Raw genomic sequence first — 17,574 nt, 5'->3', positions numbered from 1 at the left:
TAGTATAGATATCGTATGTCTAAAAATATGTTCATTTGAGATATTAATAAGTACAATGTCAGCTACAGTATGAGTTGAGGATTTTTTTTTCAAGTTTTGCATAGCAAAATCAGGATGGTATGTAAATCTATCCAAATACATCAGGGTCTTAGTACAGTTTCCTGCACATCCATTCATATTCCTGGTCATCCTATCTCCAACAATCTAGACATGACTTAGTTCTCTCCATGCCAAAACACATGGGGCTGAGACTCTTTCCAATCCACTCTGTTCTATTGCTACCATCTTGATCTCATTCCAGTTTCTTCATTCTGCAATCTTTCTTTCTGCTTCTACTGTTCCTCTCCAGGTTGTTTTCGGTCTCTTAAATGCCCTCTTCCCTTCTGGTGTCCAACCTAACGCCATCTCACTGTCATTGTCACCTCCCCTCCATAGCACGTGTCCTATATAGTTCCATCACCGTCTCCTCAGCTCATTGTTTATTGCATTCATGTCCGCCCTGTCTGCCACTTTTTTTCATCATTTTCTGCCTTTATCCCCAGTATCCTCTGCAAGCATCTGATCTGGTAAGCATCTATTGACTTCCCACCTTGTCACCTTCCAAGACATGGACATGCAAAATTTCTGAAAAAATAAATGCAAATATACCCCATGATAAATTTTAAATACATGCATCGTAAACAGTACAAAAGAGCATTATCGCTCACCGGGGTAACCTCGGCCCTGCCATTGTAAAGTTGTTGTGATTTTAAAAAGATTTCAATCTTTATTCCCATGAAAAATGTTGATCCCATATTGTGGCCCCAGCCTATATGAGCCCAAAAGGATCACAACATTACTGAAAATGAATTCACATAACACAGAAATGCCTCAATACCAATATGATTGACATGATCTTGCTGTTCTGGATAAGACCAAGGTCACAAGGTAATTGATCATGGTATGATACAAAAGATCTTGCCATAAGAAATCTTTATACAAAATATGAAAGCTCTATCTTAAGGTAGTGAGTGCATGGGTCATTAAAAATTAATGAATCTATGAATTTTTTTTTATTTTTACATATTTTGTAGTTGACAATAACTGTAACTCATTGTGAAATTATAATATAATATATGGTTTTCACGAATTGTGACGCTACGGTTGCCATGGTATCCCCTCTTGTCGACTTTCCATAATAAATGGTACATGTATTTCAGATGGTTTTTAAGATTGAAACAAAAAGAGTAAGTGATATAAATTGAGAAAAAGATAACAGCCAATGCTGCTTTTTAGAATACACACTTTTTTATTTCTCTTAACATCCACGTTACATAGTAGTATTCCAGATTTATGTGTACTAACACCATACACATGTTATGAAATTCATAGCATATTATTACTTTAATATAGGTCTAGTGGTTTGTGAATTAAATTTACATGCTGTAAGACTGAAAATTAACGGGGGGGGGGGGGGGTATATGCATTTTGGAGACTTAGGGCCTAAAGACTATTATTTAAAAGATAATTAGTTACATAAAGAATTTTTCATTTGTATTGTATTTCATTCCTATAGTTCTAAACATATTTTCACTTTACCCTGTGCTTGGTTTTAGCTGCAAGTTTTTGTGTCCATCGTCTGTCATTATTACTGATGTTTAAGCGCTTGCCGTATTCCGGGATCGCAAGCGAAAATAGCCTCTTTTTAGATACTACATGTACATGAATAAACCACGTGATGCCTTGCAATCACTACCTTAAATAGTTGAGATATTTTGAGGTCCGTGTTTGCCCAACTATCTATTTTGTATTGCTTGTAGGAGTTATGAGATTGATCACTGTTCGTTATCTTCACCTTGCATGGAATAGGTCAGATTTTTATCAAAAGTAGGTCAAACTTCCAGGTCAAAGTCTCAAGACTGAACACCGTTACATCACATGAAAGAACTTTTCTTAAAGAATGTATATATACAAAATATAAAAGCCTTAGCTTAAATAGTTCAAGAAATATTTTTTAAAATGATTTTTTCTATATACTTGTATGTAAAACCTTTATCCCCTATTGAGGCCCACCCTACCCTCGGATCCATGATTTAAAAAAATTGAATCTGCACTATGTCAGAGAGCTGTCATGTAAATTTGAAATTTCCTGGCCCAGTGGTTCTTGTGGAGATTTTTAAATGACTCCCCTCCTATTTTTACATTTTTGTGATTACCTCCCCTTTGAAGGGGACATGGCCTTTCATTTCAACAAACTTAACCCATGGATGATGTACGCCAAGTTTGGTTGAATTTGGCCCAGTGGTTCTGGAGAAGATGAAAATGTGTAACGTTTACAGACATACGGCAGATAAAAGGTGATTAAAATAGCTTACTTGAGCTTTCAGCTCAGGTGAGCTAACAATATATCTTTTAAGATGTTTCAGCATATATTTATCTTTCATTAATAAAAACTTCTTACTCTGCCCCTTTTCTTTTCAGTGGAATGAAATCTGGGTTCTAAGGTGTTAGTTACAATACTAGCCATTTTTTGTTGATTTTTAGCTTTCTGGAAACGTCATTTTGAAGTTTCAGGCAGGCTTTGTTTCCTGAAATTAAACTTTAAAAGAAAAAAAATGTTAGAATTTCTGATTTTATTTTAAACTATGTACATGTATTTGGAATAAGTAAATACTTGTAATGTTCAAGGGACATTATATGGAACGAGTGTGGGATTTTAATATCAATTTATATACTTAGCTGTTACCTTCCCATTGCATGTGTCATGGAAGGATGGTTGTATAGGACATCAGCTGCTGATTCACAATGGCCTTTCTTGTTTTTCCTTGGTATTTTGAGTTGCATTCCCTTTTCGTCTGAATTACATTGGTTTCCATCTGTCTGAATATTGAAAATGTTGTCAGATTTCACATATGAGTTAAATGTAGATATTGTTGGAGACTATCATTTTCATAATTTTTTTCCATTTAACAAGCCTCGAACATCTTGTATTTAGTGGCTTTGTGTTACCACCATGATTTTGACCTTCAATTCTTATTGAATCTATTAAATCTGGGTAGATCTACAGTTCACAGACAATACCCATAGTCTAGTCAATCTAGCTCAAAAATGAGCAAAACCTCAAACTAATTGCAACAGAAATGAAATTTTGATTATTCATGCAAGAAAACACATGCAAACAACATAATTATTAAAAATCGGCTTTTGTATTTCCATGGGAAAATTGGAATTTTGGGGTAAAAGGATGTGTTTTTTCATGAAAATCGCTAAAAACTGGAAATTGAAGAAAATGTCCATTTTATGTAACATACAGTAAAAATAAGTTTCATATCTCAAATTTCAAACTGGAAATGTTCGATTTTTTTTTTTTTTTACAGCAGAATATATTCTTTCCTTGACTGTAATTTTTGGGTAAAATCTTGCTTTTTTTAATATAATTGTTAAAGATTGAAATTTTAAGAAGAAAACCCACATTTTGTCATACATTTGAGTCTACCAATAAAAAAAAAATGAAGTTAGGATTTATTTTAAAAACTGCTCAACAAGTAAGATATATAGATTATTGGCAATATATATGAAAAATACCATTTCAGGTAGGAAAACCTACCTTTTTCTAAAACAAAAATAGTGAAAAACTGGAAATGATAGGAAATGACTGTTTTATAGAAGAGATGACATTGATCTTATAAATTTAAGAATAAAACGTCCAAATGCACAACTAAACTTTTCTGCACCAATATTTATTTTCCCTTGCCGAATTTTGGGCTGAAATCTTCATTTTCCAACAAAAATCGTTAAAAACTGGATTTTGGAAGAAAATACTTTTTCCTGTCCATTAGGCATATATGAGTTACCACATGAAGATTTATACATTAAAACAAACTGTTAACACAAAACAAGTGCCCCTTCAAAAATGGTCTGTAAAAGATGACCGACATTTTTGCAGTTACTCCCCTTACATCGGAAGTTGGAGGCGCGCTTACCATTCCGGTCCTATGTTTCACATAAATACATGTAGTATTTTAAAACAAACAGTGTATAGTAAAGCTTACGTTACCAAATTCTTTATTAAGCTGAGTTTTAACAGTTTGTACTACATCTATGACGAAACAAGGTTCAGTTTCTTCGATTTTATAAAGAAATCTTTAATACGTGCACTTCGTCAAGTTCTAGTGTTTGGGAAAGAGGGGGGAGGGGGGGGGGGGGTATAGCCGTATTTGATGTTTAGTTCTATCCAAATTATTGTGCAATTAATACCGAGAATCTGTTTTAAAAAACAATGGACACATAGAATTAAAAGCAAATGAATCAGGCACGCAGCATCGTACAAAAAAAGGGGGGTGTGAAGATAATTTCACAATATTGCCTGAAAATTGACAAGTAAATTTTAATCCAAAGTTATAAAAATCCTTGATGGTGTGTGTGGTGGTGGTGGTGGTGGTGGGGGGGGGGGGTAAGGTTGTTCTCTCAGTTCAATCTTACACGTCCACTGTGTACAGTTCACGACAATGCTATTTTTTTTTAAAAAAAAGAAAAAGAGGAGGGAGGGCAACCAATCTGTCTAAAAATCGACCTCTGTACGTAAAAATTTATCAACTTTGCATGTAATGATAAAAGGTGTAGAGCCATTATTGCTACGTGCCTGATAATTATATAAGTGATCATTTGAGTAATTGCAGTACAGTTCAGTCCATGTTTTTACAAGTACAACAGCTAGTGTCACAATTTGCCTTGCATTTACAAAAAACTAAGTTCACACAGTTTTCACCAAGAACCAACCCCCCCCCCCCCCCGCTTTAAAACTTAATATGACAAATGTTGAAACTAATCGAATAAATAGAAAAGAAACGTACGATTATAAATAACACTCTGTATACCTCTGTATACCTTTTCTACTGTTTATTCACAAATGAAAGTGTACATTAAATCTATTAAATGTTCATTAATATGTTTTAAATATTATGTGGTATTCAACAGTCGCTTGTCTTTTCCTTTTTCCACTAAAGTGTAATCGATGTCGGATGACAGAAACTTGCGGGAGTTTTTATCCCCCCCCCCCTAACTAATTGAATTTAAATTTTCATCCGACATTGATTTCGTCCCTTAGGGCAGTTATGTTTATTTCAGTGTTCGTTGCTATTTCTGTGCTTTATATATAGACATTTCAAACACAATGTGCATTAATGTTGTATGATCCTCTTGAATTTACGATAAATAATCCCATTTTCATTCTCAATGATCGTGTGCCAGCGTGGCGAGAATTCCATCGTCATCGAAAACAAGTTTTGTCTTGAATAGATGGTCGGGCGGTCTAGCGCGCTGTTCGCATGCTGCTAGGAGATATGGTTCCGCAGGTCGTGAGCCCAAGACTAATTAGAAAGAGTAACTACTCGATTTTACATCAAATCATGATACTATGCGCAACTGTTTACTTACATTGATTTTTATTATTTATATTATCAATGTTTTATTATCATTATTATTACCCATGAATGACTCCCCAAACCTGAATTTGAAAAAGAAAAGCAAAAATACTTTACTTACTTAGTTTTATAAAAGTTTTTAATACAAAACGCTTGCTCAAATGATGAAGATACAAAATAACTGAAACTTTTAATCCGAATGGCTTTCCATACTTTTTTTTTAACAACCGTAATTCCCCCTTGTAAATTGACACTAATTCTTTAAGATTTCATTTATAATTTATTATTCATAACTTTTAAAGTAAATATTGTGTTTTATAATTAAAATTAATTCAGTAGAGGGTCAAACAAAATATTTTGAAGCTTTATTCGCGAAAGTTCCCCGGGAATGGAAGTCGGCAAAAAATATAAGATGCTGAGCAATATTGTATGTATATAGAAGGTTTTAAAATCACCTTTTTAATACAACTGTTAAGCTGTTTAATCGCGTTTTTTATTACATGCACTTTAGATTGTCGTGTATAACTTTATTCCGATGACTGTCACAGTTAAGTTACTCCCCTTTACGTGTACGGCGTGCCGTAAACACCACAAAATATCGATGGTTTACTAAAACATTTAAGGTAGCTCCATCCTCGTGTGACTTATCAATATTAATGGTTAAAAGTGGAAAAACTTTATTAATTTCTACTCAATATAGTTTAATTCAATTAATAACCAAAGAAAATGTATATGTCATCACCTTTTTAAAGATGTCAGACATACAAAAACAGAAGTATACATCAACATCAGAAAATCACACATTTTCGTTAAACAGAATAATAAAAATAGATAAAAACTTGTTGAAATGACAAAATTTAAATATCAACAGTTTTAAAATAACTGCTAATTCATAAATATGTATAGATTAATTGTGGATATTAGGGAAACCAATGTATAATAGACATCCTGTATAGGAAATCCCAGCACAGGAGTTATTGCCCTTAACAACATTTTTAAAATCATAAATAATTGATTATCTATGGAAAATATAAACTTTTTCAGTATTATTAGTTTACCAGATATTTTATTATATCCATTGAATAGCATTCCTTAGAAAGATATATTTCTATCATGTGCAAAGTTAAATTTATTAAGATTTTTGCAAAAACCTATGACATCACATGAGGATCGATCAATCTTAAGTCTAAATTTTAAATATTTCCCATTGTCCGATTTTGTCCGATTTTTTGTATGTCGTTAATCACGCTTTTGTTTAACAAATTCCGTCGAGTTTGTTTCTGTTGCAATTACTTTGAGGTGATTTGCTAGATTGACTAGACTAAAGTGAAGAGTAATTCTTGGAGTAATACACTCATTAGTATATTTCCATTTTTATATGTAAGCATTAGTACCCAGTTGATACATGTGTGTTATCCCTAATGCAATATATAAGATGCTTGATACATCAACAAGAGGCAGCAAGAGTTGGTGCTAAAAATATTCCACTTCAGCCTCATGTAGAATGAACAGATACATCATGTATAGAGAATAAATATAAAGTTTATATGTTGAACTGTATCTGTAAATTACACTAAACTGCAATGTCAGAACAGCAAGAGACAGTGCTAACGGATAGTATATTATTAGTATTATATGTTAGTTAATCCACTAAGAGTGAGTAACAACATTCTCAGTCCAACAACATAGGTGTGATCGGTCGACAGAGAATGTTTACTCCTCCTAGGCACCCGATCCCACCTCTGGTGTGCCCAGGGGTCTGTGTTTGCCCAACTGAGATTAATCACTGTTTGTTATCTTCACCTTTCACTGTGTTTACTAGTTCTGGTATACATGCTATATCTGATAAATTTGATAACATCCCTTGAGCCTCCCATTTCAATCTTAACACTTTAGCCTACACCCATCCCCCCCGATGTCCACTCCCCCAAATCAATGTCTTATATCTAAAGCATTTATGTCAATATTGAAACGGGGTTGTACGAAAATACAATGATCATTTCGATGTAATGGTATTGTGAAACCAGTAGGCTGGGTTAAGTCTTGCATTTCATTCATAACATCAGCTTAGATTAGCCCTATACTTACCTTATCTCACCTCAGCTCTGGTATGTCCAGAGATCTATTTGCCCTACTTTCAGTTTTGTATTCTTCATGGGATTTATGCGATTGATCGTTGTCCATCATTTTCACTGATCTATTATAACGGTAAGAAATAAATAAAGAAAGAAGTTTTTCGTTCAACGTCTTCGCTTAGCTTCGTTTGTTTATTGCCGCCATTGCGCACTAGCATTCCGGATAAATGATATTTACCGGATACGTCTCTTTCATTCCGCTCACTTCGCGCGAGACCATGGGTTGTTTTCATCTGCCCGTGTAGCACATTCCTCAATCGGAACTCCTCGAATGTCTCGCGCACTCAACATAGGATCTCGGATGTAATACGATGGCATCCATGAGTGACTTTGATGCATTGTCAAATTATTATTATTCCGAACAAATATAAAGTTTATATCTGAAATTAAAGTATTTTATTATTTTTTTTTTTTTAATTTACTCTGCCGATGTAACATTCTCAATAGATGTTTTATGAAGTTACATGTAGGTTGTGTAACTGTTATATACCAATATTCGTTTTATGCTTTTTTTAAAAAAGCAGAAAATACCTGGTTGATTATTTCATACACATGTGTATATTGTTTTATTGTATCAAAAGGTACTGAATTTACTAATTTAAGAGGACAATACAAATTTTTATAGTTTTCACCATTTTTTGTGCGACGCGCGTCGATCGCTTTTAGCGACGACGTTTTGTCGCTAATTTTAAAGAAAACCGCGCAGCATGTCACAATTTCATTTTATCGTAATATAAAAACTAAAGAGAGTTATAACACGAATAAGGGCCCATCAAAAAGGAAATTCCCTCTACTTTTACAGGCTGTATTTACTTTCCCTATTTCCATATATAAATATAGGTAAAACGCCGATATGTTTAAACATTGAGAAATAAAATCGTAAGAAAACGTACATTTGCAAAAAATTGCTATTTTCTTATGACTTTGCCAGGCATTAAAAATAATTTTTATATCTTCTGAAAGCTGGGAATATATGCTTTTCAAAAATATAAAAAATATTGAATTCATAAGGAAAATAAAAAAAATCATATCGAGGGGGGAAATGACCTTGCGAAAAAGCGTTGCGTCATATTTAGACGAAGCCATCCTTCACTTTAAATGCTTTTTTTTTTTATTTAATGGCATTACTTACTTTATTGATTTTTACATAGTCAAAAATAGAGTAAATTTCCAAAAATATGATATATGGATCATATATCTTATGATCGTAGTTTCAAAGATTTAGAGGCACTCCTTTTGCGTTGCCCTGTTTTTACGCGCCACCGGTCAAATTGACCGGTACGGTAGAGAAGTTGATGGTGACGTCGTCAGTTTAATATAGAGTTTTCCGTTGAATATATTACAGCTGATATGGTAGATAAAGCATAACAGTGGTCATTTTCATAAATGGCACATTCTCAAATACCAGATTTAGTATTTTGGTGAATTTTCTTCTCAGGGCAGATTTTGGCTAAAACCGTACCTTGTCCTTTATAAAGGAAACTAATTTCTTGATGAACAGTGCATACAATCAGCAACAATATAATTAAATTAACGATTTCTAACAAATTTGATCGGGATCGGTACTTTTTTCCCCAGTTTGAATATAGTGATTATATCTAAAATTTAATAATTTCGTTTCAATTATTTTTTACAATATATTTCTTGGATATATATCTTTTCTCACATGTTTCTTGAAAATTTTTTATTCGTAGATTAAATTTTATTTTAGCAAATAGCGTTTTAAATTTTCATAGATATTTTTCTTAAAAAAAAATAGAATGTTTATATCTGAATCTTTTAGGCATGTTTTATCAGATATTCATATCAAACACCAAATCACAGCGAAATGTGGACTCAAGAATCTCTTATTTGCAAACAAAACACCTTTATTACCATTCCGGGGAAAATTACAGAAAAATCATATAAAATAATTGAAAGCTTGTTTCATTCTTTCAATGGTGAAACCATACTTCATAAGTGTATTAACGAGCCATTAAATAAAATTTTAGTGTAGTGAGCTACCTTAAATGATATACTGGTGTTGATAAATTTGAATGATGCAAGTATCCACCTTTCATATCATTTAGACTCAAAGTTCGTTAAAATTTCAATAACTTAAATTTTTGTTCCGCGGCAAAAAAAAGAAAAAAGAAAAAAAAAAGGTGGGGGTCCGGACCCCCTCTGGATCCGCCATATAACGGCAAACAGATCATTATGAAACAAGATGTACTGTGAGCAATGCTCACTAAGAATACCCCCCCCCCCCCGCTTACCCCAATCTCCCAAAGGGTGTTGTGAATAGGTATAAATTACCTCTTTCCTGAGTGTAAAAATATGGTACGCCTTTGTAGAAGAAAATAGATGATATAGTCCGAACACAAATCCATGGCATAAACCTATAATTATGACCTTGAGATCAAAGGTCAAGGTCATAAAGAGGTCATGAATGTACATGACACATAGTCTCATGGTTTTACACCCATGTCTTATGGTATGACTATGTTAAAACCCTATAAACAATTTTGCCCTTCAGATCAAAGTTCAAGGTCATATAGAGGTCATAAAATACTCGACACATCGTCTCATGGTGAAACACTCATGTGTCAAATATGATATGCCTATGTCAAAGAACAAAGAAGTCATGGCCCTGACACGAATCCATTGTAAAAACCTTTAATTTTTACCTTGTGGTCAAGGTTATATGGAGGTCATGAAGGTACATGACACATCGTCCCATGGTGATCTACCCGTGTGCCAAATATGGTATGCCTAAGTCAAAGAACAAAGAAGTTATGGCCCGGACACGAATCTGCACAGACAGACAGACGGACGGACAGAGTGATTCCTATATACCCCAGAAGGTATAATAAATCACTGGAAGGAAGTTCTTTTTCATAATCCCTGTTGTAATTCACTATAGTGCCGGTGTTGTAACATAGAATTTCCCCCCGCATAGACTTTCCCTCCGTAAAAACGGGCCCGGGATAGATGATGGGCCTGGTATAGAATTTCCCTCGAGGAAGAATTAAACCGGGCCCAATTTTCCCCTAGGAAAAACCGTCCCAGTATAGAATTTCCTCTTAAATGACAGTACGCCCTCCCCCCCTTCTTACATTTTAGCTATGTATCCGTTTCCAGTTCTATTACTAGAATTCTCTTGCTTATCTAAACCCAGGAATTCTTCTTATCTTTTTTAAAAAAAAATTTGAGCAGGATCTTGTGTATTTAAAAAAAAAGGAAATTATTCAAAACGTGTAATGGTATATCAAAATGTATTCAGACATCTCAAGCTTTTGTCGTTATTTTCTAGTATCTAACATTTGAAATAGTGAAGTTGGGGAGAAGCATGCCAAGAAATCCTCCCCGGTCTTGAATTCCTTGGTTTCAATAAGACCATATTACATGCTGATTAATAATAGCCGTCGTTTATCTCTTAATTGTGGTCACTGATTTATAACGGTTTTTCTATACAGGAGATTTTGCTAAGAATTTCTTGGCATGTTAATGCTTTTTAAATTTTAAATTTAAATAAACGAGAACAAATTACTTTTATTTGTGCAGTTCATATATTTTACTTTTCAGATATTTTAATTGTATATCTATTAGTCGACCTTTTAAGAAAAATCCTAATGATATTGACCTAGACCTTGTATTTACAACGTGCATTTCAAAGTTTTCAGCGAGTAAACCCAAATTCAACATCTCAAAAAATATTCCTTTGTTTTATGAATGTCGTAATATTGATGAGCGCATATCTATTTCATTAAACTATAACAAACGAAATCCGGAGGGGGGAAATTCTATACCAGGGCGGTTTTCCCGACCAGGGGGAAACTCTACCGGTATACTGACTTTGTACATAGGGGGAAATTATATGCTGGGGCGCCTTGACCCCACACTTTCAAAACTTTCTGGATCCGCCCCTGCACTAATTCAACAAATCCTAAAACATTAAGGAAATAAAACTCGAACACATAATATAGGATAAGCTCGCATGCGCGAGTACAACAGTTTATTCATACATGTGTACATAGACATCTGGAGGTTCATTATTCCACTCAACTCATTCTACAACAGAAAAAAGTATATCAAAACACAAATATGTATTTAGTACCAAAACGGAGGTCTACTGCATGAAATCCCCCCCTCTCCCTCCAATGGATATTGCTAATCGTAAATGTTAGCAAAACTACCCAACATAAACTAGGTCAAAGCAAACTTTAAAACTATATATTTACTCAAGCGATAACACGTAGATAGTGTATACAGGCTGACACGCCGCACAGGTATTTAATTCTCAGGACTAGACGGAAGGTCGAAAGAACAGGGAGGCCATGTTGGATTTTAAGGTGAGACTAAATTATTATTATAGTAATGACTGCTGTGTTTTATATCATACTATAATTCTATTTCGTTAATTGTTTTAATCTGTCAACATCTTGAAATGAAATTCCGGTTTTATTTAATCAACAGTAAAGTTCTCGTGTGATCCCGCCATCAGAAATGCATCCCCGGCGCAGTGCTCAGGAAGTCCTACTGTGTGACCTCTGTGAAACTGTCCCCCTACAGAGTCACTGTGAACTTTGTAATATAAATCTCTGTGGTAACTGTGCAGTAAAGCATCTCTCAGACTCGTCTAAAAGACACAATGTCGTGCCGTTTTTACACAGAAAGTCTACTCCTAACTACCCAAAATGTCCAGACCACGCCGATAAACACTGTGAAATTTACTGTGAAAAATGTGGCGTTCCTGTCTGTTCTACCTGCGCCTTATTTGGAAAACATAAAGGTCACGATGTATCAGATATTCTGGAAAAATTCAGCGCTAAAACAGAAAGTTTACAAAAAGATCTAATAGAACTCGAGACAAGAATTTACCCGCGATATAAAGAAATGGCGTCTAATGTCGAAACCGAGAAAGCCGAGTTAGAAACAAAATACGGGAAACTGACGACAGATGCCGATGAACAAGGAGAAATCCTACACCGGGAGATTACCGCCATTGTCAACCGACAGAAATCCGCCATTGCGGAGATGAAAACTAAACATCTGGACGCGCTAAATAAAAATACAGAAGAAATCACACAGAAAATGGCGGAACTCAAACAGATCATGTCCGACTTGAAATCAATCCTAAAATCAAATGACGTCTCCTTAACCTCTAGTTACAAATCTAGGAATTCCCAATTTAGAACATTACCGCCTAAAGTCCGAGTTACATTACCGAGTTTCTCTCCTCAGAAAATAAACAAAGATCAGCTTAATGAAATGTTTGGTTCTCTGTCGCCATTCTCCATTAACACAGAACATGGCGACACAATGAAGTCAGCAGAAGCTGTATCGTCTCCTCCAGTCAAACCACTGCTTGATGAGCCGCGCGTCACCGCCACCATAGACACTGGGTATAGACCATACAGTGTTAGCTGTCTGAGTGAAGATCAAGTCTGGACATGCGGGAATAACGACACCATGAAGCTGCTCAACCTCCAGAGTGAACTACTGACATCAATACAAACCAAGTCAGGGAGACGACCAGAGGACATAGCAGTGACACGGAACGGAGATCTTGTTTATACTGACTATGGAGATAAAACTATAAACTTAATTAAGAATAAACAGATACAGACCGTGATCACACTACAGGGGTGGATACCCTTTAGACAGGGGTGGAGACCTCGCTATGTCTGCTGTACCGTGGATAACGACCTCCTGGTTACCATGGTCAGTGATGATAGAAAACAATCCAAAGTCGTGCGTTACTCCGGCTCCACAGAGAAACAAAGCATTCAGTTTGATGATCAGGGTCGTCCTCTCTACTCATCTGATAACAACTATAAATACATCAGTGAGAACAAGAACCTGGATATCTGTGTGGCTGACTGGGGCGCTAGTGCAGTAGTGGTGGTCAATCAGTCAGGAAAACTCCGATTTAGATACACTGGTCATCCCTCTAATACCGAGCAATCATTTAGTCCAGTCGGCATCACTACAGACAGCCAGAGTCACATCCTGACAGCAGACTATTACAATGACCGTATCCACATCCTAGATCAGGACGGACAGTTCCTCCGTTACATTCACTGTGATTTAGACCGTCCATTAGGTTTATGTGTGGACATCAGAGACAACCTCTTTGTGGCTGAGTGTCTCACTGCTAAAGTGAAGAAAATCCAATATCTATAATCACAGTGTTAATTACACAGCTCTACAGTGTTAATTACATCTACCAACACAGTGTTAATTACATGTCTAATCACAGAGTAACTTACAGCACTGTGTTGATTCCTTCTACTTGTTAATTACATCAGCTTGTTAATTACAGCCCTGTGTTAATTACATCCCCGTGTTAATTACAGCCCTGTGTACATTACAGTCCTCTGTTTGTGATGTGTAACATGTACTTGTGTTTGTGAGTTTAACATTATTTTGTTTGTGAATTAATTCAATATGTGTTTGATTTTACAATGTATATATTAGATAAACATGATACAGAGTTCAGTCTTACATTATTACTGAGTACTTACTTAGATTTGTAGTACTGTAACAGAGAGTGACCCCAAATGTCCGGTCTTCATCACAGATCTTCAGATTCAAGGTCGCAGTCTTCTGTTTACCATCAGTAACATCACACCACTTATCTAAATCTCCACCGTCCTACAAAATAAACAAAGTGTAATCATATCAAACTGAATTGTCAAGGATAGTTTGTGATATATTTACATGTTTATATACATGTCAATGTAATGGGAAGGAAAAGAAGATATGGCTGAACCGGTGTCACAACGGGGATCGAATCCAAGGCCCTTCATTCCCACGATATGATAGGACCAGGGATTGGACCTCAGACCCCTGTATTAGTCAGGTGCTCTAACCACTGAGCTATCCAGATTGATATCAGTGGTTTTTACTCGACTAGGAATCGAACCCTAGACCCCTGTATTACATATGTAAGAGTCAGGTGCTCTGAACACTGAACTATCCAGACTGATATCAATGGTTTGACTGGACCGGGAATCAAACCCGAGACCCCTGTATTACTAGTCAGTTGCTCTAACCACTGAACTATCCAGACTGATATCAATGGTTTGACTGGACCGGGAATCAAACCCGAGACCCCTGTATTACATATGTAATAGGCAGGTGCACTGAACTATCCAGGCCAATATACACAATACAAAGTGAACTTTTCCAATTGAAATTTATCTGTTGTTATTGACTTTTTACATTATCATCTTCTTCTCCGCAACCACTTGGCCAATTCCAATCAAAACTGCTACCATTCATCCTTAGGTAAAGGGAATTCATGTTTGTTCAAATGATTGATAGAATCTTGTTTAAAATTTAAATTTAGACCTATATTCGGCACTTAAAGGGACTGGTTCACGATTTAATGTTAAACATTAGAAATATAGCTCATTTAATGTTGACAGCCAAAATTTTGACCTTCTGAATGCAAGAATAAAAGTAATATTTTAGCCTTAAATATGTGTTATGTAAACAAAGACTCGAGTCTTTTTATGTAAACAAACAAACAAGTGAAATATTGATTTTGTAATATAATGCATCTTAATTCTGCATAGTCACACATTTTAACTTTTAGATGACACATTTCACCCCAAAAATGCTTGAAATGTGAAAGATATAATAATACTTAGATAGATATCCATTTCTTTTGAAAATTTCGTAAACAATAGCATACCGCAAATCTTTGTTTACAAAACAAATAATAAACTCTCTAAAATGAGCTTCTGTGATGATGTATCACCTTAATTTTCATGTGAAATCTTTCAAACACATTAGACAGTAGATTTTGATCATTAAAAGTGAAAAACAAAATTTTGGGTAAAATCGTGAATCAGTCCCTTTAAGGCCATTGAGCAGTGAGCGTTCTTTAGCATGCCACACCTACAATGTACTGTGACATGGTACATCCATTTTTAAGGTCATCTCCGAGGACCCGTGACATTCACACCTGATGTCGAGCGTTTGACGATGGAACTGTCACTACCTGTTCTAACGACTTAGATCTGTTGTGGCCAGGATTCGAACACCGGCCTTCAGCATGCGGGGCGTGCGATTTAATCTCTAGACCACAGTGGCAGTACCGTTTGTTCAAATGAAGAGTCAAAGGGAAAATAATCAAGAAAAGGCAAAAATTGGTGGGTCATTTAACAAGAGGCCCATGAGTCACATCGCTCACCTGGTCACCTTGGCCCATATCTGAAGACTTTCCATATATATTTGCATGTAAAACCTTAGTCCCTATTATGGCCCAAACTACCCTTTGCAAACTTGAATCTACACTATGTCAGAAAGCTTTCATGTAAATGTCAAATTCTTTGGCTCAATGGTTCTTGAGAAGAAGATTTTTCCTATATATTTGTATGTAAAACTTTGATCCCCTATTGTGGCCCCATCCAACCCCCCGGAGCCCATGATTTGAACAAACTTGAATCTGCATTATGTCAGGAAGCTTTCATGTAAACCTCAGCTTTTCTGGCTTAGTGGTTCTTGAGAAGAAGATTTTTAAAGTTTTTCCCTATATATTTGTGCGTAAAACTTTGATCCCCCTTGGGGCCCCATCTTATCCCTAGGGGCCATGATTTGAACAAACTTGAATCTGCACTATGTCAGTAAGTTTTCATGTAAAAATCAGCTTTTCTGGCTCAGTGGTTTTTGAGAAGAAGATTTTTAAAGATTTTTCCTATATATTTGTATGTAAAACTTTGATCCCCCTTGTGGCCCCATCCTACCACCGGGGGCAATGATTTGAACAAACTTGAATCTGCAATATGTCAGAAAGTTTTCATGTAAAAATCAGCTTTTCTGGCTCAATGGTTCTTGAGAAGAAGATTTTTCCTATATATTTGTATGTAAAACTTTGATCCCATATTGTGGCCCCATCCAACCCCCCGGAGCCCATGATTTAAACAAACTTGAATCTGCATTATGTCAGGAAGCTTTCATGTAAAGATCAGCTTTTCTGGCTTAGTGGTTCTTGAGAAGAAGATTTTAAAAGTTTTTCCCTATATATTTGTGTGTAAAACTTTGATCCCTATTGGGGCCCCATCTTATCCCTAGGGGCCATGATTTGAACAAACTTGAATCTGCACTATGTCAGAAAGTTTTCATGTAAAAATCAGCTTTTCTGGCTCAGTGGTTCTTCAGAAGAAGATTTTTCCTATATATTTGTATGTAAAACTTTGATCCCCTATTGTGGCCCCATCCAACCCCCCGGAGCCCATGATTTAAACAAACTTGAATCTGCATTATGTCAGGAAGCTTTCATGTAAAGATCAGCTTTTCTGGCTTAGTGGTTCTTGAGAAGAAGATTTTTAAAATTTTTCCCTATATATTTGTGTGTAAAACTTTGATCCCCCCTTGGGGCCCCATCTTATCCCTAGGGGCCATGATTTGAACAAACTTGAATCTGCACTATGTCAGAAAGTTTTCATGTAAAAATCAGCTTTTCTGGCTCAGTGGTTCTTGAGAAGAAGATTTTTCCTATATATTTGTATGTAAAACTTTGATCCCCTATTGTGGCCCCATCCACCCCCCCCTCCCCCCCCGGAGCCCATGATTTGAACAAACTTGAATCTGCATTATGTCAGGAAGCTTTCATGTAAACCTCAGCTTTTCTGGCTTAGTGGTTCTTGAGAAGAAGATTTTTAAAGTTTTTCCCTATATATTTGTGCGTAAAACTTTGATCCCCCCTTGGGGCCCCATCTTATCCCTAGGGGCCATGATTTGAACAAACTTGAATCTGCACTATGTCAGTAAGTTTTCATGTAAAAATCAGCTTTTCTGGCTCAGTGATTCTTGAGAAGAAGATTTTTAAACATTTTTCCTATATATTTGTATGTAAAACTTTGATCCCCCTTGTGGCCCCATCCTACCACCGAGGGCCATGATTTGAACAAACTTGAATCTGCATTATGTCAGGAAGCTTTCATGTAAACATCAGCTTTTCTGGCTTAGTGGTTCTTGAGAAGAAGATTTTTAAAGTTTTTCCCTATATATTTGTGTGTAAAACTTTGATCCCCCTCCCCCACTTG

The 17,574-nt window shown here is 35.6% G+C and overlaps 1 protein-coding gene and 1 long non-coding RNA gene across 2 annotated transcripts; one reads left to right on the top strand and one right to left on the bottom strand.

Annotated features, from left to right (window-relative positions):
- Positions 1-2,501: 2,501 nt before the first annotated feature.
- On the bottom strand, positions 2,502-7,550 carry LOC130047732 (uncharacterized). The gene is made up of 3 exons (XR_008796550.1): positions 7,491-7,550; positions 2,726-2,859; positions 2,502-2,578 (listed from the first exon to the last, which is right to left on the bottom strand). It is a non-coding gene; the product is annotated as an uncharacterized LOC130047732 (long non-coding RNA).
- A 4,125-nt stretch (positions 7,551-11,675) lies between these two features.
- Positions 11,676-14,013, top strand: LOC125656988 (E3 ubiquitin-protein ligase Midline-1-like). The gene is made up of 2 exons (XM_056143109.1): positions 11,676-11,868; positions 11,993-14,013. Exon 2 carries the CDS (start codon positions 12,023-12,025, stop codon positions 13,700-13,702), a length of 1,680 nt encoding a protein of 559 aa, XP_055999084.1. The 5' UTR covers positions 11,676-11,868; positions 11,993-12,022; the 3' UTR covers positions 13,703-14,013.
- Positions 14,014-17,574: the final 3,561 nt, after the last annotated feature.

Source organism: Ostrea edulis, chromosome 7, assembly GCF_947568905.1.
Source record: "Ostrea edulis chromosome 7, xbOstEdul1.1, whole genome shotgun sequence".
Lineage (NCBI taxonomy): Eukaryota > Metazoa > Mollusca > Bivalvia > Ostreida > Ostreidae > Ostrea > Ostrea edulis.
The sequence above is the reverse complement of the archived record's forward strand: the minus strand, read 5'-3'. Positions and strand labels throughout refer to the sequence as shown.